The following is a 15,829-nucleotide window of genomic DNA, read 5'->3' on the forward strand; positions in this document are numbered from 1 at the left end:
GGCCCTTACTAATAATTTGACGGACAATTAAGTAAACTTATAAGGGGACACCATAAATTCCCCTTTCCTTATATAATAGAGATACTTGTACTAAATAATATACAGTCTAGAAAAGATTTATTATTATGATAAGGCAATTGACAACGTAACTAAGTATGACTTAAATTTACATCAATTCAATTAAGTACATCATCACCGTTCTATTTTTTTTTGGGTAAAGATCATCATGACCGTTCTATGACCCTAACTTAATTAAGGTACGTATCGGGTGTACATGTTACACCATAACTTATTATTTAACAACATCTCACATATAGAACTAATATAACTGGTTCATCATTATAAAACTCTTCCATTTCATTATTAGTGTGTTTCATATCATTTTGGAGCTTTTCATGTTATTTTAAATTTTATTTCATGTCATTCATAAATCACTTTTATATCATTATTATTGGAAAAACCTTTGTCTACCCACCGGGTAAACTACCCACCATCAATAAATACTTGTTGAGAGTTGTGGTAATGGAATTCAACTCAGCATAATTATTATTCTTTTAGTAATCTATTAGTAGTGGGTTGTCAACCCGATGGGTAGGATGTAGCAATGTCCATTATTATTGACTTACATGTCATTTTACAACAAGCTTGTATAATTTTCCCAATTTCGTTATTTATTTTCCAACTCTTTACATCCTTATAATTATTACTCACTTTTATGTCATTTATCAGGAAATTTGTATCATTTTCTCCTATCTCATTATCATTTTCCCAATGTTCTTGCAGCATCAATAGAAAAGTGGTATATGAAAACCTAGAAATCGATAGGTCAATGCTGGATACATGTGGTGGCTTGTATCTCGCAAAAAAAAAAAAATATTAAGTTGTTGGATTCAAAACAAAATTAAAGAATGTCATTTTACAAAAAAAGAAATATATAAAAGATATGTTTTAGTACAAGATTTTCTTTACCAACCTTTTAAAATCACATTTTTCAAAATAAAAATTTTATAAGTTCATTTTACTTAAAAAATAACCACCTTACATGACTTAAATCTCTTTAAATACATACTAATTGCTAAATCTTGTCCAAGAAATCTTCTCAGAGAAGAGTTTAAACCTTATACATTCTAGTGAATAAAGGTGTAGGTGATGGAATCGTTATTAAATCCTTCTTGAGTATGATTTTCTTGACAAAATATGTCAGTTGATAGGTATTTTAAAAAAGTGAAACTATTGGGTCAGACCGTCTGACCCAATGTGTTTGGTCGGACGGGTTGAGCCCAAAAGTTTCACTTATAAGAGATGCGCGCAGGCTTTTTTGGTTTTTTTTTCTTTGTTTTTGTTTAACGGTACAGTTAGGTTCTTATACAATTTTTAAACTTCTTTCATTCTTCATTGTTCTTATTTCAATCTTTCTTCTTCTTTCTACTTTTGCTCTCGATTTTTTGCTTTTCTTCTCTTCCAGTTACTCCAATTTTGTTCGAAATTCTATATTTGATTACTGTCGGAAATTGATTTAACATACTACATCGCAAATATGGTTATGGTTAAGAGGATCAGAGATGAAGTTTCTAGGTATAATTTGGTTGGATTTTTCGCTGATTTTTTTTTTTTTCAAATTTTTTAGTGTTTTGTTGTATTTTTCTGATGTTGCTGTTGTTGATGTAACTGTAATGCAATTCGAAGTCGAAGAAGGTGAAGACTGACGCAACTTCTCGTGAAAAACACTAACTGAAAAGAATGAGTTTGATTGGAATGCATTTGTTTAAATGAAAAAGTTAAAGATGTAACTGAAATAATATAAAGACCAACTGAAAACTGTAAAACTCTAACTGAAAATATTGTGTTATTGGAATACATTTCTGTAAATGAAAATATTTAAACAGCAATTGAAACAATATAAATACCAGCTGAAGAATTTGTAGAGTTAACTGAAAATAATAAGTCTGATTGGAATACATTTGTGTAAATGAAAATTTTATGCAGTAATTGAAGTAATATAAATACCAAATGAAAATTGTAGAGAAACTAACTGAAGCAATGTGAACACTAACTGAAAATATTTAAGTTAGGATGCGCATTTTTGTGCGTGTTGGTGCTTTGTCCGACGAGGTGGTTTTGTGTCAGACGAGTCTGACACAATACCATCTCTTTAAAAAAATTTAGTCATATAAGGTGGTTATTTGATAAAAATGAACAAATGATTATCTAGAAATTTTGATTAAATAAGGTGGTTAAAGTCAAAAATAGATTTGATAAATTATAAGTAAAAAATTTACAAGATCTATTTACCAAAAAAATAATTTACAAGATGGTTAAAGTCAAAAATTGGGACGCGAAGAAAGGAAACCATATTTCTTTCGAACTTTCCAATTCGTAGGAGTTGAGACTTGAGAGTTCAGACCCACTAAATGTAGGAACTAAAACTGCTAACAATATAAATTTAACTTATCTGAAAACCGTGGCGTGAAGAATTCACTGCCCTAAAGTTGAATTTGCCCCGCTACAACACACGGCCTCTTAGCAATCAACCTCCAGGGTTACACGGTCTCTGCGATTCCAGTGTAGATGGAAAAACAGATTGAGAACGATCTTGAATATTGCCCAGAAAGAATATTTTCGAGAGAGGAAGAAGAAGGTGTTTATGATTTTCTGTGTGTTAAAGAGAACAGTAACCTACATATTTATAAAAGGATAATAGGGTTAAAACGTGGTTACCAGCCGACTTAGTGGGAGGAGATAATGGCCCGTAATTAGGAAATAACGGCTCGTTAAGGGAGGAAATCCGGGAAAAAACGGTAACCTAGTTACTGGCTAAAAACAACAGATTTTTAACCCAAAACTTTAGTTAAGTTAAGTTTATTCCCCAAAGCCCAAAGCCCAAGGCCCTGGCCCGGACCGGGCGGGCGCGCGCGTGTGGTGACTCCACTCACCACATGCCCACTAAAAGTCCTTATGTCACACAACTCAAAGGGTATAGAAAGTGTCATGTATATAAACCCCTTACACTACCTATTATTCTATCAATGTGGGACTCTTCATATTCTCTTTTGAAGCAACTCTTGAGTTTCCTTCACAATCATTTATTATAAACTCCAACAATCCCCCACATGATTCAAAAGAGGAAAACAGGAAAAAACGGGCTGAAAACAGATGATCTGGGCAATAGATACTGAGTTTTGAAGTATCAATGTCTTATGGACTTGAATTGACACTCAGTGCATACAAATATGTCTTACTGTCATAAGAGGTAGATTTCTCTTTGAACCTTTCATGATGTTAGCAAAACATAGTTGCGCACTCAACCTTTTTCAAATCAAGATACGTTCTCGCAAATATAATATAGATGCCCCACAATTAGCCTGGATTCTCGTGAATGCTCTAGAGAGCCTAAGCCTTTGGACTCTCATAGGGGATTGGGCGTAACCCCCACATTCACATAGGTAAGTTCATCAAGTTTGTACTGTCACAAACCACCTCAAATAAGGCTATGAACTTATTAAGAGCTTATACTCAACCTTACACATATAACAGTAATTTAAAACAAAATACTACATCACTTTTATTAATAGGAATGGTAGTAGTACATAATAACTTGAGTTGTTTTGTGATTTCGTTTGACCCTTTGAACTTAGGAATTCCTAAGAAGGGTATCCATCACAATTCACTCACCAATAGGCTTTAAACCCATTCCTTGTGCTGACTCCAGCACCATTTTTCTACAAAGGCCTTTGGTGAGAGGATCAGCAATATTCCTCTCTGATTTTACATACTCGAGTGACAACAAATTTTCTCTAATTAGATTTCTAATATGGCATGCCTTAAGCGAATATGCCTTCTCTTTCCATTATAGGCTTGATTATTCGCTACCCCAATTGCTGCTTGCGAGTCACACCGCATAGAAACTGATGGAGCTGGCTTCCCCCACAATGGAATATCAGCAAGCAAACTCCTTATCCATTCAGCTTCTTGACCTGCCAATTCTAAAGCAATAAACTCAGATTCCATTGTAGATTTGGCAATACATGTTTGTTTTGATGATTTCCATGATATAGCTCCTCCAGCAAGAGTGAAAACATAACCACTAGTAGATTGTATCTCATCATTATCCGACACCCAATTAGCATCACAAAATCCTTCAAGAACACAAGGTGTCCTTTGATAATGTAGACCCCAATTGGTAGTGCCTTTTAGATACTTCAACAATCTAATCAAGGCAACCCAGTGCTCCCGATTAGGATTGTGAGTATACCTGCTCAATCTACTAATAGCATAAGCTATATCAGGTCTAGTATAATTCATCAAGAACATTACACTTCCAATTATTTTTGCATATTGTTCTTGTGATATACTATCACCTTTATTCTTTTTCAAATGAATACTAGAATCATATGGGGTTTTCACAGGAACACAATCAAATTGATCAAACTTCTTTAATATTTTCTCAATATAATGAGATTGATTAAAGATATCCCATATGAAGTTCTAGTAATCTTTATTCCAAGAATAACATCAGCCTCTCCTAAATCCTTCATCTCAAAGCATGAATTTAGGAAGCACTTAGTTGTATTTACTACGTCTATATTGGTCCCAAAGATCAACATATCATCCACATATAGACATATGAAAAACAACCAAGTTCATCAATTTTGGAATAAACACAAGCATCAGAATCATTTACCAAAAAACCATTTGAAGTAATAGTTTGATGGAATTTATCATACCATTGTTTTGGTGCTTGTTTTAAACCATACAAAGATCTAATAAGCTTGCATACCTTGTCCTCTTGACCAGGAACCTCACATCCTTCAGGTTGCTTCATATAGATCTCCTCGTTTAACTCACCATTCAAAAATGCAGTTTTCACATCCATTTGATGCACAATTAAATCATGAATAGATGCAAGTGCAATTAAAGCTCTAATGGTGGCTACCTTGGTCACAGGAGAATAAGTATCAAAGAAGTCTAACCCTTGTTTTTGGCGATGCCCTCCAACTACAAGTCTAGCCTTATACTTATCCAAAGACCCATCAGGCTTGCATTTCTTTGTAAAAATCCACCTACTGCTTAATGGCTTACAACCTCTAGGAAGGTCTGTCAAAACCCAAGTGTTATTACTCATAATAGACTCTATTTCACTGTTAATAGCCTCTAACCAAAACTTGAGTCTACCGATCTCATGGCCTCAGCATAGGTTCTCGGGTTCTCTTCTAACACAAAAGCATTGATATCTTGCTCATCTAAGCACTCTTTTTCAGCTAGAAAGGTAGTAATAAAATCAGGTCCAAACTAGACTCAGTTCTAGCTCTCTTACTCCTTCTAGGTTCTAAGGTCTCACTAGATGATGCAATGTCACGATGCAAAACAGAAGAAGATGCAGCAGGCAAGCATGATTGCAAACTAACTTTCATAGGAAATATATGCTCAAAAAATTCAACATCTCTTGACTCTCTAATCGGACCAAAACCAGATGCATCCTTAAGAATGAGTCTATATGCAGCACTGTTAGACGCATAACCAATAAAAATACCATCTACAGTCTTAGGTCCAATTTTACTCCTTTGAAAGTCAGGAAGTCCTATCTTTCCCAAACACCCCACACTTTGAGGTATCCCAAATTCGGCTTGAAGCCTTTCCACAATTCATAGGGAGTTTTATCTAACTTCTTATGGGGAACTCGATTAAGGACATAACAAGCAGAAAGGATAGCTTCACCCCACATATTAGTAGGCATACCTGAACTAATAAGCATAGCATTCATCATATCTTTAAGTGTTCTATTTTTCCGCTCAGCTATTCCATTCTGTTTGGGGTATAGAGCTGTAACCTCATGAATAATCCCATTAGACTCACAAAATTTCTTAAGGGAAGTACCATCATATTCTCCACCCCTATCTGATCTCACCCTTTTAATCTTAAGGTCCAATTGGTTCTCTACTTCGGCTTTATAAATAAGAAATTTTTCTTCTGCCTCATCCTTAGAACTCAATAAATAAACCTTAGTATAACGAGAAAAGTCATCAACAAAAGTAATATAGTATTTCTTTCTTCCCCTACTCATGGAATTCTTAAAGTCAACTATGGACTAACTCTAATAAAGTAGAGGAACGAGACACATTTTTGTTGAATGCTTTCTTAGGGTGCTTAGCTTCTACACACACTTCACATTTATCAAAAGAAGGCCCAAGGCCCAAGGCCCAAGGCCCGGACCGGGCGGGCGCGTGTGGTGACTCCACTCACCACATGCCCACTAAAAGTCCTTATGTCACACAACTCAAAGGGTATAGAAAGTGTAATGTATATAAACTCCTTACACTACCTATTATTCTATCAAGGTGGGACTCTTCATATTCTCTTTTGAAGCAACTCTTGAGTTTCCTTCACAATCATTTATTATAAACTCCAACACTAAACAGTAGCAACCAACTAGCAAGCTGTTCTTTCTTTATAAAGTATTATAAAATCCTTCTCAGAAAGAGAGAACGAGTGCCATGTGAAATGTGAATGTTTTGGTTTTTAGTTTTTATACTCAGTATACCAACAAGGAACAACATAAGGTATGTTTCCTGTTTTTACATTCTTCATTCTCATTCAGCTCAAGGTACTCTCTTGATCATAATGTTCAAGGATTTCTCAATTATGGAGTATAAACTTTGATTTGTTGTCTTTTAAGCAATTATACCCATTAATTGTGGAGCAATTTTTTTTAGTGGGTGTTGTTTTACTTGAAAGCCTTAGTCTTTTAATTTGTTTCACTGATAATTTCATATTTTCATGTCTCTTTTTGTTTAGTGGGTGTTAGTTCTGGTAATGTGAACTTACGGAACTATAGAAAAAAAAATAGTAGTTGCTTAATTTCTGTTTATGGGCTTGTGTGAATAAATTTCCAGTTTTGTGTCATGGGCACCTGTAATATTCAAACTTTTAAGAAGTTACCGTTGGAATTTCTCTGAAAAAGGGAATTGCAGAGGTTTTTTTTTTTTTTTTGAGGGAAACTGCAGAGGAATTTCTGGCATTGCTTTGAATTTGAGCACAATATGCATATGACTTATGAGTTATGAGAACTTTGAAAAGTTAAACATGGGGTTGTATGAATTTGGTTGAAGATTTGCAGGATAGTTATTTAATACAACAGGAATGACTGAAGAAGAAACAGCTATAAGGGTTTCTGAGGCTGTTTATTTGGAAGAATTGTCAAGGACTCAGCAGAAGAAGATTGATGTTTCATTAGAGAGGAGAAAGTCCTTAAGATCGCGCTATTACTATGGAGTTATATTCTTGATCACCAATTTTGTTGCGTGGTTTATTCGTGATTACATTCAAAGGGTCATCCCTGAAAAACATTGTAAGCATTAATCACCATCTTTGTAGTTGAACATTTACCTTCTGCCTCATTTTTTCCTTTTCTTTGTAAAAGTATAAAGGGGGCTACACGGCTACAGTAAGTTATGAACACATTTCCATAGGTGACAGCTTATCCTTTGTTGTGGAAGCATTGAAAAATGTAATTCTATATGCTCTCTGCTTAACATTTTTATATTTGAGTAATAGCAAGAGTCTGAGCTTAGAATTACGGAAAATATATGCTTGAGTGGTTCTCTTTCTTCTTTGTATTCGTTTTTAGTTTTTCATTTCTAAAATAAATTAAGAGTGGGTGTTAATTTAGAATATACTTGAAAGTTTGTGTGCCGCACTGCAGGTTTATTATGGCTGGGTTTGCAGCTCAATCTTTTGGTTGAGATATGGTTTTCTAGTACAATTCCATATAAAGGGGCCAATAATTTCTTTTTTTTTTTTTGAGAAAATAAGGGACCAATATTTGAACTACACTGATTATGCATATTTGAGTTGTCCCACATTGAAGAAGGGGAGATCTCATTACCAGCTTATAGGCTTGAGGAGCTACTGCACCCATGGCCAATTGTTTCTAGGATGGAACCCTATTCGGCCTTGTAAGTGGTCCAAACTCTTTTCATCATGTGTGGGTATAGGTAGCTCAAACCCAAAATTCATCTTCACAATATTAACTGAGCTTCAGTTGCCTGGTTATTTTGATCTTTTAATTTGACAAATGACTCATAAGGTGTCCTATTGTTTAATGTGGAGGATCAAAGAGAGGGAGAGGACAAAAAGGGCTACAGGTATTTTGCCTGAGCAACTAGGTGATATATAGGCTGAAATTTCTTTATTAACTCATCTTATAAATCTTAATATGTGATTGAGCACGCCTGAACTGCTGTAGATCATTATGGCCAGAGCTTACTGAGTTTCATGTGACTGAGTGCTCTGACCGAGCTGACATAGAATTTACTTATTATTGATGACTGAATTCTGCGAAGCATTAGTGTGGCTGTTCCATTTCAAAGTTGAAATTCCATAGTGCCTCTATCATATCTACCAAAGAACTTCAGCATATCCTGTGTGGTCATACACTTTTAATGTTTAAAGAAAATATCAATTCTCATTTATTTTATTTTATAATTGGCGTGATGTCAAACAAAATGTTGATTTTGATCACACTTTTTTCTGATGTCTTTTGTTTTCATGCAGTTATGAGAACTTGTGGAATTGGAGGTCATGACTGCATTCACACAAATGGAGTTCTTCGGATCAGCTTTGGATGCTTTGTATCCATTTTCAACATTAGCAAGAAGAGTTTATGAGCATGATTATGTATAGAGTTAGATACATCACAGATGTTCTATCAACTTGTCAATTGCACAACATTTTTCTTGGTAGAACAATTTGTTGAAGATAACTAATTACCTGTCAACAGTCTATTGACTAAATTATGTCAGCAACATTTTATGTTAGGAATGATCCAAGTGTAGATGTTCTGTAAATTAGATTGTTTAGAGTTTTAAATTCTTCACTGGAATCCTTAATCTATATATCAGATATTTTTCCTTTTTATGTTTCTCACAACATTGAAAACTAGCAAGCTACAGGAAGTTCGTAATGCTTGGCATTCTGGTTGGTGGCCAGCAAAATGTGTTCTGTTAGTTTTATCAATGACGTCTCCTTTCTTTTTATCTTCAGAATACGTTCACTTTTATGGTAAGTCTAGTTTCACCAAACTCATTCTAGCATGAAAGCCATTCACCAGTTCATCAGGATTAGAGCAGAACTTCGAGCTCATCTTTTATGTCTGACTGTTGGAAGTTTATTGCCTTTTCTGGTATTACTATATTCACATACAAAAAATAAGTTCATTCCTTTAGCTTCTATGCTTGCACTGTCAGAGAGATGATCTTAACTTTGGTCGTGATGTTTATTTGCAGGTGAGTTTGCCCGTATAGGAGCAGGGTATTCTTCTAACTCTACCTTATTCCTTATTTTTTGTTTTCTTTTCAAAATAATTAGTGTATTAAGAACATAAAATTCTCGATGGTTGTTCTTTCAATTTTGATCTATTCGACATAATTTTATATACAGATTTGTCCCCTTATCTTTTTACTATTCTGTTCATCAAATATTGACTCAGGTGTTGTCTGATTGATAATATTGTGTAACTAAATTGTATTAAAAAAAAAAATGTTGTTGCATGAATGTATGCCTTAGAGGAAGTGTAGTCTACCCCCTATTTGCATTCTGGTTTCATGTATCAATTAACAAATTAGTGTACCAAGGTGTCTTTTCCTGAACAGGTGAACAATTATTAGTGGCTTTTAGAATGAAATGGTATTTGCAAGTGAACAGGAACAGTCCTCAAGTTGCTACATTCAATAAAAACACTCATATTTTCTTATTGTTCTTGGTATTTTTGTTTCAAGAAGAGTCAATGCAGTGAATTTTTTAGCAATTGTTAAACAAGTTAAAATTAAGGCTTATGTCAACTATCCTTAGTCCACAATTTTCATTGGGGACAGAATAAAATGAGAGGAAGTGCTGAATGACATGTTTAACTTTGCTTCTCCGGTGCATTGACTGTTTTTTCTTGTTCATGGTTGTTTGTGTAGGATTTTTCTTGCTCTTCAACTTATTAGCGTGATTCAATTTATAGCATGGTGGAATAACTACTGGATGCCTGATGTGAAAAGGAAGCAAAGGTGTGCACTGAAGCTCTCTTAGGTCAATTTTACTGATTCGGTGATACCAAAAAAAAAAGGCATAGGCTCTCAAGTGATAAATCATGTTGTCCACTAGTCTAGGTTCAGAAGACAAACATCTTTCTCCTGCAAATCTCCTCTAAATTTCCCTGTAATCTTCCCTATGTTCTGCTGCCTGTCAGGTTTGCAAATGGAAAAACTTAAATTTAGCTCCATGCTTTATCATTACCTGCTTAAAAGTATTTTAAGATGGAGCAACTAAAGTTCTGCCTACATTAGGCTCAAAACTCCATTAACTTTTACTTTTATTCTTCTAATAGTGTGGTCACCCTTCATGCAACTCTTTATCACTACCTACCTAAGATTCACAAGTGTAGTTCTATGTCAATCAAATGTTTCATAGACCTTTCTTATTTTGGCGATGGCCCATGCTTAATTCTGTAAACTTCGTTATCAGAATACAGTTATAAAACTTGCTGATTCATTCTTTAATTGTTTGTGCAGCTGCTCTGTTGGATTGTTTATGTCAACAATTTTTTATATAGCTTCTGTATGTGGAGTTGGTATCCTATATCTACTGTATGTTCCAAGATCCTCCTGCACTCTCAACATATTTTTTATCACGTGGACAGCAGTTTTGCTTATCGTATTGATGCTTATCTCATTGCATTCAAAGGTACGGTTATTGTAATGCAAGTTCAGAAGTCATTTTATTTTTATTTTCTGAGAGTTGGTCCATTTCTATTTGCAAATGCTTTTGAGTGGAAACTGCATCATTTGTTGACAGCTTGCTTCAAATGTCGAATTAGGTCAACAGAGGTCTTTTATCTTCAGGAATCATGGCTTCTTATATTGTCTTCCTATGTTGGTCTGCTATCCGAAGGTAAGATGCATTATCTTGATTCGAGTTGGAGATACTAATTTACTAATTAACTAACTACCTTATGGAAATTACCTTATGGAAATTACCTTATGGAAATTACCTTATGGAGTTGGTATTATATATCTGCTGACTAAAGTGGCATGAATATCTGCTTCCCAAAGAAAAATAAATTTGCATAGAAATTATTAGACTGTAGTACTCGCTTGAAGATACGGCTCTTCTATTATATCTTCTCATCTTGATCTAAAAAGAAAAAAGCTCATAATCTGTATTTTCTATTTATTGCAAAAGTGTTGCACGAAATCACGTTGTAATTGACAAGATAGTCTGGACGTGTTAAGCTGTCTGCGCACTGTATTGCATTATCATGTGATGTGGTTTTTGTCTAAATATAATGGTCAAATACAAGTAATAGTATTTACTTTGTCTGGTTTTAATGACAATCTAGATGCTGATTTTATGGCATTATTACTCCTTCCTCTTGTTCTGTCTTTCTCCATTATTTTTTCCTTAAATACAAAATCTCACTTGTAGGCTTAACTTTTACGCAAATTAGATCCTGCACCGAGGTGTAGGATGCATCCTACACCTAGAGGTGTAGGATGCATCCTACACCTTGTCCAAAACTACGTCGTTTTGATGGTTTTAGAGGAGCCAAAATTTGGCAGGCTTTTGGCAGTATTTTTGAAAGTAGGACAGCTCTTTCTCTCTCATCACTCACTCATTCCCTCCCTTTCTCTCTCATTTATTTTTCAAGAACCATTTCAATTCTCTCTCTCATTTATTTTGTTCTTCATTTATTTCTCCCTTATTTTCATTCATTTCTATTATAAATTTCCAAATGTTGATATCTGATTTTATTTTCTGCTTTGCATTTTAAAAACTTTTTTTTTATGTACAAATGCATAGGGTTTGATGTACAATAATATACGAGACCACATTTGGGAATTTTCAGTGATCAAAGTAATGACCATCAGTGTACATTGTGATTTATCCTTATTTACGTTGGTTGCGGTACCTTTTTTTTATTATTATTAGCTCCACCTACAGTTGCATGTATATGCACGTACCTTGCATGTACACTTTGTTAACATTCATGTACATTAACTGGGTTACAATCATGTTGTTATTTTGTGTTGACCTTTTGTTTTAGTACCCATATTGAGTTTTTTTTGTTTTGTTTGTGTCTATAGAATATGTTATGCATGCATGTTAGTGAAGCTAATGTATATTTAGTCATACACAGTGAACATTATTAGACTGTAGTTCTCGCTTGAAGATACGGCTCTTCTATTATATCTTCTCATCTTGATCTAAAAAGAAAAAAGCTCATAATCTGTATTTTCTACAACCAAAAGAAGGCTCTAACCCACTGAGACTAAAAAATGTTTATGCAGTTTTTGAGTGTCAAAACACACTTCAAAGTCTCAAACCTATATCTCGAACTAGAATATTTGCTTGATTGCTATATTGTCGATTTCAAATTCAGCATTATTCCAAAGAATACAGTGCTCTATGAATATGATAAACTGTACTTACCTGAGAGAGAATTTGTTTGCAGTGAGCCTGCTGGGGAAAGGTGCAGCCCACAGAAGCAAGTGAATGGACATCACGATTGGATGACTGTATTTGTAAGACATTTTCTGCATCCTGAAGTCATTTAATGAATCTATCCTCTGTTCGCTATATGGGAATTTGGATGCACTTTATGTTAAGCTCTCTACTTTTTTCCATTGCATGAGGCTAAGAAGCGTATGCTGGACAATCATAAGGCTTTTAAAACATGATTGGACTTTCCTTTTGTTTTTTGTTTATTCTTGTATGCCTTGCTGAAAAACAGGGTATATCATTTTTTTCTTTGAGCCAATTAACTTTCTACAGTTGCAAATTACAAATTAACTAGAAGGAAGGAAATATATCATATCTGGAAAGAAGCTCTTCTGACCATAAGGTTGCTGCAACAAGAGGCTAAAACACTAAGATATATTAAGATTGTTTGTCTCAAGAACACTTTGAGGAAAGCTTTTTAGTGCGTGGAATAGTGATCTTTAAGATGAACAATATTTGTCAAAGTGTTGGGAGTTGTTTGAGCTGTGCAAAATAAATTTTTATGTATTATTTGTACACTTGAGCTATGCAATTCCTAGCATCATGCCTCTATTGATTACTCCATAATTCTTTCTACGAGAAAAAGACTACATTCTTATTGACTTGAATCTTTCTTCTGTAGAGCTTCTTCATTGGAATTTGTGCAATAGTGATGGCAACTTTCTCAACAGGGATTGATTCTGAGTCATTTCAGGTGAACAATACAACCCTATTCTCAGAAAAGTCTAGCTAAAGAGTGTCCAAGGCCTTATGTCTCTATATTGAAAATCATGACTGCATATAATTAGCTGGCTATGAAGGCCCTTGAAGATTCCATAACATATGAAATTATGTAAAACTTGTGTGCAATTACGTGATAGGGTGACAGGCGAAACTTTTTGTGAGACGGTTTGTTTAGAGGACCTTGTCATCAATAATTTCTCGTGCACTTTTGCAGTTCCGCAAAGATGAAGTTCAGGAAGAAGATGATATTCCATATAAGTATGGGTTCTTCCATCTGGTTTTTTCCTTGGGAGCCATGTATTTTGCAATGTTATTCATAAATTGGGACCTCAACAGCTCTACCAGAAAGTAAAGACAAGTCTTATTCATAAATCTTAGCTTTGTTCCTCAATTTGCCAATATCTCATAATCTTAATATTGACTGCATCATGTTTGTATCACAATCAGATGGAGTATCGATGTGGGATGGGCAAGCACCTGGGTGAAAATCATTAACGAGTGGTTTGCAGCCACCATATATAGTAAGTGTTTATAAACTCTTTAGTGCTTCTATCTTCATTTTAGAGTGTTTGGTCAGGAGGAAAAAAGTTTCTCGGAACCATTTTCCTTTATATGGTTTTTAATGGGTGGAAAATAGTTTTCCCACTGATAGAAAAGATTTTCCATTTTAAAGAAAGGAATAACACATGTTCCTCATATTCTTTAGAGTCTTCTTCTCTTATCATCTATTTTCTCCCCTTCATTTTCATTTCCTTTCTCATAAACTTTTTCTGCAAGAAACCAAACAAAGAACAAATTGTATTTTCCATCCTACCAAACAAAGCCTTAACTTTTAGGTGATCTGTCATAAGAGTTTGATACTGTAATTTACCTGAAAATGGTTGTCAGCTATCTTATACTGTAAATATAGTAACAGCCCTTCTCTGGTAGGAAATCAGTGCTAGCAATGTAGAAGTGAGGCTACCTCATAAAGAGTCATATTGATGAAAATTTGAGGCAATATTTCTTTGAGAACCTTGTCGAATTCAAGGATTTCTTCATTGAAGCCATCTAATTTTTCCTTCCCTTGTCTCTGTAACCTTTCAAATGCAGTGTGGAAGTTAATATCCCCTGTTGTAAGACGAGCCAAGATCATGGATGAAGGAGCTGTGCAGCCTCAGACCTTCACAGCTTCACCTTAGTACGAAGAGAGAGAATCCATTTTGATGTCTCCTTTATCTTTCTTGGGATGCCTTATTAGCTTCACGGATTCTGACTTGTGAGTGCATGCAACTGAAGCACTGTAAAGAAATGCAGGGAGCAATCACCATTAGTAGCGAGAGTACCAATTGATAATTTGATATGTATCCATTCTTTGTTCTTATTCTTTTGTCAGCCTTATTCATCGGCTTGTATGATTGTTTGTTGTATTGAAATGAGTATGATGATCGATGTACGCCAAAATAGCTGCTATCAAATGAAATAGTACAGGCTATATAAGTTTTCTTTTGTCCATTAGCTTTATTTTCTGGTTGCTTTCTTGGACATCTAATAATAACCTGTCAAGAAACTCAAAACTCTCCCGCAAGCGTCCTTCTTAGGTCAGCATTTGGCTTTGGCCTTGCTTGTTCGGTTTTGTTTTGGCTCATTCTTTAGAAAAGAAAGATTTTCTTGCCATGTCTGCTGGTATTGGTCGAACCTCCGGAGCACCAAGAAAGAGCAACGGGCCCGACTTACGAGTCCTCGCTCAAAAGGGCTAATGTTCCAATGAAGCTGTTGATCTCTGACGAACTGGGTATATTGACCTTTTTTTTTCAAGTTTTTGAAATTTGTTTAACTCAGCTCCATACAGTTCAACTCAGCTCCATTCGGGGTCTAAATTATCTTAGGCATTCTTCCTTGAATTTACTACAATTGATGTGCATCATCTACTCATGGAATATCTTAATCCCTTACTTTTTTTAATTTTTTTAATTAAATATCTAAGATATAATAATAGCATATAGGTATTGTATCTACTATCTTTCTGAAATATAAAGTTCCTTGGGAGGGTGTTCAGAGAGCTAATACGTCTTGATAAGTTATTGGATTGGATATCCATGATGAGGGCTTCTTCGTAATTTCCTTTTATCTTGTTTGTTTTCTCCTTATTGGTTCCTCCACCATTTTGGCATCATTAACTCATCACAAATATCATTTCCATAATGGATGCAGTAAATAAGGTGTTAGGATAACTCTGCAAGTAGAGTTGAGCAATATCAACCATTGAATAAAAAATTCAGTGTTAAGATCCTCTATAGCTCTAAAATAACTCTACAAGATAGAGTTTGAGCAACATAAACCTATTAGAGTAATATTGTATATAAAAGGATAAAAAAGACTTTTAACAGTCTTATGTCTGCATTGTAAACCTATATATATAATAATATAATATTATATATATATATTATATATATATATATATATATATATATATATATATATAATGACAAGGTTAACTTAATCAAGTTAACACAATTATTGTCAATACTTATACATAATATCACAACACTAGGTTTAAAAATATTTTTTCTCTCTATGTTTTCTT

General features: G+C 34.4%; 1 protein-coding gene across 3 annotated transcripts; it reads left to right on the top strand.

The window, feature by feature from the left end:
• Positions 1-6,405: 6,405 nt before the first annotated feature.
• On the top strand, positions 6,406-14,757 carry LOC104883628 (uncharacterized). 3 transcript variants are annotated; one of them, XM_010668173.3, is made up of 13 exons: positions 6,406-6,557; positions 7,107-7,345; positions 8,551-8,627; positions 8,898-9,057; positions 9,282-9,306; positions 9,960-10,049; positions 10,554-10,725; positions 10,859-10,932; positions 12,494-12,563; positions 13,163-13,234; positions 13,478-13,611; positions 13,711-13,784; positions 14,356-14,757. In XM_010668173.3, the coding sequence occupies exons 2-13, from the start codon at positions 7,138-7,140 to the stop codon at positions 14,442-14,444; spliced, it is 1,245 nt and encodes a 414-aa protein (XP_010666475.2). In that variant the 5' UTR covers positions 6,406-6,557; positions 7,107-7,137; the 3' UTR covers positions 14,445-14,757. The 3 variants fall into 3 exon arrangements, with proteins under 3 accessions (XP_010666475.2, XP_010666476.2, XP_019102966.2); XM_010668174.3 differs by having other exon boundaries at positions 6,421-6,557; positions 7,115-7,345; XM_019247421.3 differs by lacking the exons at positions 6,406-6,557; positions 7,107-7,345 and adding an exon at positions 7,620-7,952.
• The last annotated feature ends 1,072 nt before the right edge of the window (positions 14,758-15,829 follow it).

This window comes from Beta vulgaris, chromosome 3 (genome assembly GCF_026745355.1).
Source record: "Beta vulgaris subsp. vulgaris cultivar EL10 chromosome 3, EL10.2, whole genome shotgun sequence".
Lineage (NCBI taxonomy): Eukaryota > Viridiplantae > Streptophyta > Magnoliopsida > Caryophyllales > Amaranthaceae > Beta > Beta vulgaris.